The 11477-nt window shown below is 37.2% G+C and overlaps 1 protein-coding gene across 1 annotated transcript; it reads left to right on the top strand.

Annotated features, from left to right (window-relative positions):
* Window positions 1–5985: 5985 nt before the first annotated feature.
* Window positions 5986–8874, top strand: ssna1 (Sjogren syndrome nuclear autoantigen 1). Its single transcript, XM_053340254.1, has 3 exons — window positions 5986–6282; window positions 7709–7908; window positions 8724–8874. The coding sequence occupies exons 1-3, from the start codon at window positions 6231–6233 to the stop codon at window positions 8814–8816; spliced, it is 345 nt and encodes a 114-aa protein (XP_053196229.1). The 5' UTR covers window positions 5986–6230; the 3' UTR covers window positions 8817–8874.
* Window positions 8875–11477: the final 2603 nt, after the last annotated feature.

The raw sequence follows: 11477 nt of genomic DNA, 5'->3' as shown, positions 1-11477 counted from the left end.
GATATGTCAACTATCATAAATGCAACCACAAGCGGCCATTCAGTAGTTCAAGCCAATACAGACAATTGGAAGCTTTAACTACTTGATTAAAACTATCCATCATGTTTGATGATGTTTGGACAGTCTAATTGATTTATGGCCAATTTTGATCCAAGCCAATGCACGTGTTTGAAACTGGTGGCACCCCTTGTTAAGCGATTTCTAAATAAAACAATACATTACACAACATTGTTCAATGTTGTTATAAATCATATCCTACCAGTTTTGTAATGACAGGACAAACAATTTATGATTTATAGTCTAATTTGTGTTATACCACGTTCTTTTTTTGCATTTGTAGCGCCCCCTAGTGATCGATATAAATTGAACTTTCAGAGTATGCTTCAAGTACTTACGTGGACACATCCTGCAAGTTTTGTAATGATTGGCCCAATGGTTGTTGCTTTTGGCCTATTTATGTGCTGAGCCAAGCCCTTTTGTTCATTGGTCAATATTTTGAAAACTAAACAAGATATCAGAAAGCTTTATGTAACTATTGATGAGGCTGGTCCAATAATGATCCACAGAAAGTTTATTTATTTATTTTTCAAAAAATTAAAAATGGTTGGAAAATGTATCTTGGTGCAAATGGGCATGGTTTGTACAGATTGATTCATCTGGACCCACAGAGTCCAGGAAAAAAATATTTTTGCTTGTGAAATTTACAGTTCACAAGTTATAGGCCAAAATGTAAAGCTTGTTGTTATAGTGCCACCACCGGGCGATTGGGGTCATATTTCTTAGGCAGCACACAATTTCCACTAAATTGGCAAAATGTCTTTCACATTTTTATGATAATTTATGATTTGTCAGGAATAAACTAGTACAAAAACAAGAGGGGTTCAGTCTTTTAGGCTTGAATCCCTAATAATAATAGCTGTGATCATTGCAATAATGTATTCTATTTTGTTACTTCTGTGACCTTTCTCTCTTCAACATCCTCCATGCAGCCTCATACTTTGATGAATGAACTGACCAAGCCTCTCTTTATCCAATTTAATATTGCACTATTAATATTGAGTTTCTTTGATATTTCTATACTGACTATGTGATGCAGAAAATATTACAATTAGAAGGTACAGCTGACAGCACAATAAGTAGCTTAACTAAATCATTCAAACATACTCACTAATGTCAAACATAAAGGTGCACTTACATCCAATAAAGACTTAAGGGTACAATTCATTATGCAAATGCAAACAGAATTGTTGATCCACCACCAAATTCAAAACACAAGATCTGAATATACCATCCCAAATTATCGGACTGGTCTTTCAATCCAAGGATAACTGAAACTCTGAAAATGTTTTGTCAATATTATATTAGTAAGACAATATTGATGTGATCAGAACTAAACCTTGAACATTTGCTGTTTCAGTTATTAATACTAAAGGTGTTGGGTGGAGTTAAGGTCAGGCCTCTGTGCAGGTCTGTCGAATTCTTTCACACCAAAATGAGAAAAACCTTTATGGACCATACTTTATGCTTGGGGGCATTGCTATGTTGAACCACTTCTTTTTCATAAATGATCATTGTATGCTATAGCATTAAGAGTTCCCTTCATTGGGGCCCAAATCATGATAAATAGTCCTCAACCAGAATGAAACAGGTCTATTACTGAAATGAAGGAAACTTGCATGGCATCTGTCCAGTTAGTCCTTAATAAAGTTTCTCATTTCACCAAAAAAGCACATTCATCCAAACACATCAAGGATAAGGGAAGACTAACAGGCAGGTTTTGTCTTGTCCTTTTGGGATCAGGAAACTGTCAGACAGACCCACCACAGACTTAACCATCAGAAAGTACGACTTCAACAGAAACAGAAGCAAAACAGTTCGGCATAAAAGTATCAGCTGTCTCTAGCACAAATAACTAACAAGTAGCAAGTACAAAGTTCAAATCAATAGACAGTGCAATAGGCATGAACATTGTTTAATGTTCATGCCTATTGCATATATGATATTACATTACAAAGATGCGAAGTTGTACTAAACACAAAGTGTCTACACTACTCAGTGACACTAGATATGAAGCATTGAAGAAGGTCCCACCAATGAGTATATGAAGACGGCCATAGACTGTCTACAACAGTTGGAAAAAGTGCAAAGCCTTTAACCTTTGACTATATCACTGTCTTTACCCTCTGAGAAGACACTTTATGCATGTATGGAATCCCCAAGACACACAAGGACAAAACCCCATGGAAGGCCCATTTCAGCTCATTTGGTTGGTAACACTGCACACTACATCCAAAACTCCAAGGTTTAAAACTGGACCATGGTGGCCTTCATGGACTGTTGGAGGCTTGATATGGAAGTTTACAGAAAACTGATTACTCTTTGTCTTTCACCACCCACTGCAACACAAGTTGGGGGATGTTGGACCCTCAACCACCACCATGTTCCAACAAGTGCTGAAGGCAAAGAGAAGGAGCGCAAACACTTTGAGGAAGCCTTTAAAAAGCTTGTGGCTACCCAAAGTGAGCCTTTGTCAAAACAGAGAAACCATCCAGCAAAAACACCACAATGACAGGAGAGAAAAATAAGAACATAGTCACTCTGTTTGCTGGAGTCTTTGAGAAACTCAGGAAGACCTTCAACAAATATACCTTCATTGATCCTGAGTGGGGAAAATGAGTTGTTGAAGCAATAAAAAACATAATAAAATACATATAAATAAAAAAAGAGTGAAAAAGAATAAATACATTTATACGGTACTAAAATATAAAGGGATACGATAAATTACTGGTACAGATAGATAGAAAATAGTACAGTAAAGCCAAAAGTGACTGATTTCTGTTGCCAGAGAGTAAAAGTAAACGGTTTCCACTGCTGTTATACAGTCGAATGGCAGCAGGTACAAATGACAGTCTGAAGCACATGGTCTTGCACCTCGGTGGGTTAATCCTGTGGCAGAATATGCTGCCCATCTGCTACAGCTCATCATAGAGGGGATGAGAGGGGTTGCCTAGGATGGCTTTGATCCTTTTGAGGTATTTGTACTTCTCATTCATACTTTAAACCTTCACTCCATTTCATTGCAGAGCTACCTATAGTATTTCCTCTAAATTTATCCGACAGCTAGTTAAATGAGTTATGGATACTTTATAGATTTACCAAAGAAATTGTGAGTTTATAAAATATGATTTTCATAGAATAAACTGCTGCACCATACTGTGTATAAACTAAAGTTACAAATTAGACCCAATTCAACCAGCTGCCATTAAAATGCTACTTTCATGTAATGCATGAGTTATACTAATCCACTCTGAAAGCTAATTCTCTGTATAATGAATACTTTCACTTAACATTTTAAATGTCGGACTTTCACTTGTGATAGAGTACTTGCATTGTATGTTGCTACTTTTAAGTACCCTACTTTAAAATTCATATTAATTATTGGCTACCATTAATGTAAAAAAAGAGTGTAAGTCCAAAATAATACTGAGCAATAATGCCAAATGAACGCCAAAATAAATGGAACAATAACTGTACAATAAAAATGGACAAATTGTAGTGAAGCAAACTGTTTTTTGATACTGATCAACTGGAAAACACATATATGGGATTCAAATGACAGCTTCATATGCCTGAAGATGTATTTTGTTATGCCAGATAAACCTAGTAAATATAATTTACCTGTATTATAAAGTGTGGGAGATAATGTGAAGAAGTCTAGTTTAACTCTGTTAATTTAGTATATAATTTAGTATGTATCTGTACCTGTATCATTTAGTGAGGAGAAGTGTTAAAATCATAGTGTACTGGTGTTAAAAGGTGAAATTACAAGGAGTCTACAGAAAAGGGAAATTACAAACAAGGGGAGAATCACTTTTACATAAAACTGAAATCAATAATAACACTATTGTAACAATTCCAGTTGAATTAAACGTATAATATTAAGCAGGCTGATAATGGTCTTAGTTTGAATTTGAGTAATTTGGATCATTACCTCCACAAATAACACTTTTTACGCTAACCTTGAAAACCTGAAAAGTCTGGTCTGGAAGGATATGTTTCTATGGTAATTTAGGTCTAGTCTACTTAAACTTTCTTTTAAAAAAAGTAATATCAAGTTTCCTGAAAGAAGGCCTGATCTATTAAAGTAAGCATGCTTCAACTGATACATCTCACTCAACAAAGGACAAAACATCCCTCACCAACCTTCACTGTTTCCTTTGATTGTGTCTGTGTTACACCACCAGATGTCCTCTTTGGCTTACTCTTTCCCCCTTACCAGTCATTATCTCTACCTGTATGAGTCTTCTGTTCACCTGTGTTTACACCTTATGCTTGTTCTAACTTCTCTATTCCTCTATTTCCTCAGTTCTTGGTATCATGACTGAAATGAAATGAACCAGTTTTCAAAGTCGTTGTTTGAGGGGAGAGAAATGGGAGGGGACTTGTAACGAAGGCCCTGGATCTGACTCAAAACCAGTGACATTGCACTTACATTGTCAGCATGCTTCAGCCCTACAGCACCATAACAACCCAAATTCTACTTTAATGGAAACACTCGTTACATTACACAGAAATATATTTTCTACATTTTGGAAAATGTTTTAGTATTGTAGTTACTTGAACAATACATACACAAACAAACATCAAAATGTTGCACACACATTAATGTAATAATGACAAAAAAACAACAATACAATTAATGACAATCTGCACAATAATAACTTTTATTTTTTAGAACATCTACTTAAGATGGTACATCTTGTATGTAGGACTTTTACTTGTAATCGGGTATTTCTATAGTGTGGTGCTGCTGCTTTTACTTAAAGGATGTGAATACTTCTTTCATCACTACAAGCTATATTTCTAACATGCTCACTACTGTTTATGATGAAACCAGACCTCTCAACATTTGGTGGTTTTCTAACTCTAACAGCTTTTACTCTGATTCCTGTGTTTCTGGAACAATCTGTGAAACCTGAGCTCTGTCACAACTGTGTGCAGGGAAGCTGAAAAGACAAAACAAACTGAAAACCTTTCTATTTTCAGGATGATGATTAGTTACTATAAGTCTGTACATAGCTGTGTGTGTGTGTGTGTAGTTTGTGAGTTTGTCTTTGTGTGGGTGTGCTGAGTATTTTAATGTAAAACACATTGAATTTATCTGCAGTGATAAGTACTAAATAAAATTGCTTCCTCTTCTGAGATGTTAGGTAACCACAAGACCACATTAAATGGCAAACAGTAAAATCCAGAAAATGACTATAATAAATGCTATTAGTACTGCAATGGGTGGAAGAAGAAAACAACCAGTGCAGTGTAATAATTGCCTCTAATAGTCTGTCAGCACTTAAAAGTATATTAAGTGCCTGAATTTTTCACGTACGGACAGGATATTCTGCTTGAAGTTTTCCATTTACTGGTCAGACTGCATAAAAGAGGTTTGGAGGTTTCATTCCTCAGGGTGAGGTCAAAACTATTATCTAGGAAAAAATGCATACAATCTGGCAAGAATACTGGGACATCAGTGACACAGGAAGACATCTTAGCAGTATTCAAAACCATGTTGGTATGAGTAAAACTAGGGGCAGGAACTGAGGCGGAGAAAATAATCCAAACCTACACACAGGACTCTATCACACACTTTACCAATTAGGTAAGCACCCCACTGGACTGTGCACTCAATGTAATGGAACAGAAACCATTAAACATGTAACAGTTACAATAGGCAACAAAGGGGCCTAATAACAAGCCAAACTTGATCTCACCTTTGGGAATCTGTTAGGCAGAGCCTTATGAAAACTGATTGCATAAATGACAGAAACCTGAAAAGTCACAGAATTTTGTATTTTTGTTTGTTTTAATGTATTTATATTTTTTCTGACTAATTGCTGTTCCACATTAGGTCCAGTGGGTGGCGGTAATGCGTCAATAAGCTGGTTGCCAACGCTAATAAAGACTAAAGAAGTAGAATTTTTAAAAAAATAAAGCAGATGAAGAGGAGTTGTCTGGGAAACCAACCCGCCATGTAGGAGCACTTTATCTGAAACACTTACTGAGGATAGACGGCTGTATCTTTATCTGTCTGACCCGCTTCTATATCCGTATATACACGGTACAAATGACGAGCTAGCCGGCTGTGCGTGTTTAGAGAACGGCTAACAGCTAACAACTAAAAAAGTACAAAGTCGCGGTTTAATCTGATATTAAGGTGAAGCTAGCTGAACTCCGACATGACCCAACAAGCTGCTGCTCTGCAGACCTACAACAATGAACTTGTCAAGTGTAAGTCGCTTGTTTTTTCTTGTCAATACCTAATTTGATTAATTAATTTACATAGGAAGTGTTGGCAGTTAGCATTCTAGTGGTTCTGAAGGGTGTTGTGCTAAATTTAGTCTCCTTTTGAATATCTTCCCCCCTCCGTAGACCACAGAGGAAGTATTAAAGAACATGTTTTCCTCTTATTATCATATGTTTAGCTCGTATGTAGCTCATATTCACTTTATAATAGTTTCTGAGGCACAGATATGTTGCTCTTTAGCTTCCACTGTTCTGGTTTTTTTGATTTAAAGCTCTGATCAGCCAACAGGATTCTGCAGTACAATCTGATTAACAGCACAGATTATGCTGTCTATCACCTAGAATCCAGACTTTAACTCTCTGCAGACCACACCATGCAACATAGGGCTTACATTTATTATTTGACACTAAATACAGGGTTATCCTCTCCAATAATCAACCAATCAATTAATAAAGTACAGCCAAAGCTTCCATTTTGGTCTCTGAGAAAGAAATATATTAACACTTGCCATCTGTCATTTGTTAATCTGTGTTTCTGATCTGCTAGCCAATGTGGTATACCAGACTCCATTTAGAGTAGACTTCTACTTTAGTTCAAGTTATTTACTGTTACATCTCATTATATGAGTAAAGAAAAGTCTGAGGGTTCAGCACATTGACAATGCAGTAAGGAATGTTTAATAATAAGTATAAAACATGAGTGCATACATGTAAAGTGTGGTGTTCATGTGTCCTTCTACTTATAGTATATGAATAAATATATGTATGTATTGTATGTACAAATATATGTGTTATAGTAGTAGGGTAAAAACCTAAAGTGTCAGCAGTGAGTGCAGATTCATGCATTTAATATCTCAAAATTTTCCCAGGTTTAGAGCAAAAATCTGATATTTTATATAAAAACTTGAGACTTGAATGCTTGATAAATATCTTCTTTTTTTAGAATGTCATTAATCTGTCTGCTACAATTGTTTTATTCCTGTTGATTTCTTTTTATATGTCTATCAAATATCAGCATATTGACCAGACGTGTTCAAATTGCTTGTCTTGTCCACAACTCAAAGATATTAAATGTTATCATAAAGCAGTGAAACTTCGCCTTTTGAGAAGCTGGAACCAGAAAATATTTGTAACTTTTGGATGATAATTGATATACAATCAAAATGATGATCCTAAAGCTTTCGGTAGATCCATTAATTACACTAGAATGTTACTGTGTCGGACAGAAGCTAAACTCACCCCCAAGAGTTTCATGTGATTATTATATATAATTTGCTACAATTTACAGTGTAGTTTTTCAAGTAAGACCCCATCTACAGGTGGGTACAGGACCATCTGTTGCTGTCCTCAGCCCATGCAGACAGACTCTGGTAACCATAAACCTTTTTTGTTTTGTGTGTGCCTCCATCAGGTATCGAGGACCTGTGCTCCAAGCGTGAGGAGTTGAACCATCAGATCAAGCAGGAGGAAGAGGAGAAGGAGCGGCTGCAGCACGACATCCGCGTCCTGTCTGAGAAGCTGAGCAGAGTCAACGAGAGCCTGGCACAGAGGCTCGCCGCTCGCGCCACCTTCGACCGCACCATCGCAGAGACCGAGGCTGCTTACACCAAGGTCTGTGTGTTAAACTGCTGCTGCCCAGCAACACTTAAACATGTAGACTATGGGACCCATTTTGACCTAAGCACACTGAAATGTATGTAGATTTTGATGGAACACTGACAGGTTAGAGTCTGTTTTTAGCTTCTAGTGTTCAGGAAATATGGGAATTAGTTACTATATGGATCAGTAAGGCCTTGATTAACACGTTTATGAATCCAACACTATCAAGTTAAAGTGTTTATAAAAGCTTTGATCACATTTTCCTTGTTTTTTTTTCAGACTGAGGTGTTTCTTTTCCACATTTGATTTAAAAACTAGAGGTTTTAAAATCTTTCTAGGAAAAAGAAAGTCTAACTTCTGTGAACAATGTAGCACAGTGAAACCAACAAAAACTTTAAAATGTACATTTACAATTCAAACATATACTGGAAAGTGGTTTTAGACCAAAGATGATGGAAATAACACCTTAAAGTTAAACCACAGCAGCAGTTCACAGCTTTCAGGATGCTGAACTCACTCTGCTGCATTTTTGTGCACCACTTTTTTTTTCTCTCAGTTGTTTTTACTTTACAGTTAGCAACGCACCACCGTGTTGTCCTTTTTGCAGCAGTTTCATCTCACTAAGCACATCCCCACTCACTGATGCTGAACTCCCTGAGCACTCACACTAAACAAACACTCTCCAACGCCGCTCTAATTAAAAAACAACAAGGCAGCCGGCAACACCCAAACCATTTTCTAACAGAAAACACCACACTTCTTCTGCATCTTATTATCTATTCAGTCAATTTCACGTGATTCCTTTTTTTTTTTCGTCCCTCTTTCAGATCTTGGAGAGTTCACAGTCTCTTCTCAGCGTCCTGAAGCAGGAGGCGGGAAACCTCAGTAAAGCCACAGAGCCTCGTAGGAAAGACCACTAATGCAGATGAAAGGTCAATGAACTCTTTTGGACCCCAGCAGCACACTTGACTCTACACTTTTAATGCAGTTTGGATTATTTGTAATATATTTTATTGATTTGTAAATGCTTTATTTCAATAAATGTGTTTCTTAACAACTGTGTGACTCATTTCTCTCCTCTAGATTAAAAAAAAGTTCCTTTGTCCCTTTTTACTTCCTGAAATGACACAGACATTATTTCCATTTGTTCAAGTCTTCTATTTATTGAGCTTTCATTTGTACAAGTATGACATCACTTTTTTTTTTATCTGCCCAAATCATTGACAATAACTTCAGAGTAAGCACATCTGCTGCGATGTAGATTTACAGACGAAGGGGGGGAAAAGTAAATGAGGTGGGGGGATGAGATGGAGCTTCTACCACAGAGTCGCTACAGTGTGACCAACACAAACTTGCTCACTTTGCAACAGGAGGAGACAGATGGGGAAAACACTGCGAGGCGAAGCGTTACTACGCCACCGCCACACGTTACACTTCAGAAGTCGTCTTTTTTTTCTTTTCTGTGTTCCCGGTAATGGCCGTCGTGAAAAGTTCTTGCTGGTGTCATTCAAGACGATGAGTGGTGGGAAAATGACCCACAGTGAACTCTTGTGCCTCTTTGGTCCTTCGGTTCACAGAAAGACAGAGGGGAAACACAACGACACCTACAAAATAAAAGTTCCCCACAAAGAGTTGACGTCCTCTTTGCTCTTTGTGGTGAAGGCAGCAGTTACCACAGATGGATCCACAGCAGGTCCCAGTCCACTTTCTTTAGACCAAATTCAAATTAAAGGACATTACCAATGTTTTTTTTTCACTACAAATCATCTATACATTGTTTCTAGTTTCAGGTGCATGCCATACAGTTGTGTTTTTCCAGCTGTTTGGAGAAGCCATTGATTGTATTGATATCCTTTGCTATGAAGATTAGTAGACTTTGAAACTCAGTGACAATCAAGCCTTGATGTCTTATCTTTGCCAGCTGTACAGGCATATACTGTAGAGTAGGGTAGTTTAAAGAAGTCTGCACTGCATCACAGTGGTAGGTGTTAAACCTCCAATACTTCCTTGGTACCTGCTGAAATGCGCCTGTAGAACTCAGTGTTTAGCACTGAACTCTGATCTAAAACCAAATAATGCAAAATTGGTTTGTTTTATTGAGGCAAAGTTGAGTTTAGTAATAAAAGTCGCAAATTTTCATACCATAAGAAATCTAGTGGAAATCAATGGACACCGTGAGTGGTTACGCAATAAAAATACATTCAAGCTTGTGGAAACACAGCAGCATGGTTGACAAAGTGGTTCTCAGTATAGTATAGACTGATTTGTAGGAAAATGTGAAGGATTACTGGCATGGTTCTTTAAAAAAAAACAAAAAAACTACATCCGTTTTTTAGGATGGAGATAAAGAGACCGGACCTGTGTGGAAACCTACATGTGTGCTACTGCTCGTGGTCACAACGACAAAGGCCGACAATCATAAGACTTCTGATGCAAGGCAGTGGCAAACAGAGGACACAAGTGGTCGTGGAATTCTGTTCCAAAGAAAATATCCACCAGAGACTCCATATTCTCATCTACTCATCAATCTTTCTCCAATTGTGTCAGTAGAGAGAAAATGCTTCGAAACAAAACTCTTCAAACCAGACTTCTGTGTTCTCTTAAGTGCACATTTCCTCTGCCGCCTGCTCTGTTCCTTCTCATGAGGTGCAAAACAAAGCTAAAAAAGCATGACAGTGCAAAGACATTTAAACATCCAAGACTCCAGACAAAAAACAAAAAACAAAAACACATTTAATCCCGGAATTAATTTGATAAAAGACGAAAAAGTCTCAATCAAACCTTCTGAGGACTGAACAAACTTCATCTGATCAGAGAAAATGAACAGAAAATGACAGATTATGATTATGAAAATATGTTGGGATATTGAGACTGTACAACAATACTGGCCGAAAGGGGGTCAATCCTGGAGGAGTGTGGAGAATGAATGAACACTTTAATCAGTTGGCATTATGAGTAAAAAAAAAAAGAAAAAAGAAATCATCTGGAAACTTGGTGCATTCCTGTTTATAAAAAAATCTTGAATTAAAAAAAAAAAAAATCATCACATATTCTTTTCAAACCACACGCAAACAATCCCGCATTCGCTCTCACAAGCACGCCACATTAATTAATGATCACAATCGATTCGTTACTTCAATGGACCGACTTTTTCTTTCTCTGTGGAATGTTAAAGTACATGAGGTCCGACTGGAAAGAGAGAAAGAAAGAGCGATAGAAAGAGAGAGAGAGAGAGAGAAAACACACTCTCTTGATTCCTTCCACACACTAGCATCTTTACAAAAAACAAAAAAAAAAGTACACGAGCAGGTCTCAGACATGCAAACTTCAACTTTAAGCAGGAATAAATACACGAGGAGAGAGAGAGAGAAAGAGAGAGAGACAGAGAGAGAGGGAGAGAGGAGGAGTGGGGGAGGAGGTCTAACAGCTTTTGATAAAACAGGATATACAGAGACATTCTACAGTTTGATATCTTGCTGTATGTTTTGTTTTTTTTGTCACCAGCAATACGGACATACAGACATTATTGGCCAAGGTCACTTCTTCAAGCGTTTCTTCAGAAAAGAAAAAAAAAAACAAAA

This window comes from Scomber japonicus, chromosome 19 (genome assembly GCF_027409825.1).
Source record: "Scomber japonicus isolate fScoJap1 chromosome 19, fScoJap1.pri, whole genome shotgun sequence".
In the NCBI taxonomy this organism is placed as follows: domain Eukaryota; kingdom Metazoa; phylum Chordata; class Actinopteri; order Scombriformes; family Scombridae; genus Scomber; species Scomber japonicus.
The sequence above is the reverse complement of the archived record's forward strand: the minus strand, read 5'-3'. Positions and strand labels throughout refer to the sequence as shown.

Bases quoted from the DNA above. Each gene is read 5' to 3' on its own strand.
- ssna1 (XM_053340254.1), top strand. From the start codon at position 6,231: ATGACCCAACAAGCTGCTGCTCTGCAGACCTACAACAATGAACTTGTC. The intron at 6,283-7,708 runs GTAAGTCGCTTG...TGCCTCCATCAG, and splicing joins CAACAATGAACTTGTCAAGT to GTATCGAGGACCTGTGCTCC. The intron at 7,909-8,723 runs GTCTGTGTGTTA...TCCCTCTTTCAG, and splicing joins CCGAGGCTGCTTACACCAAG to ATCTTGGAGAGTTCACAGTC.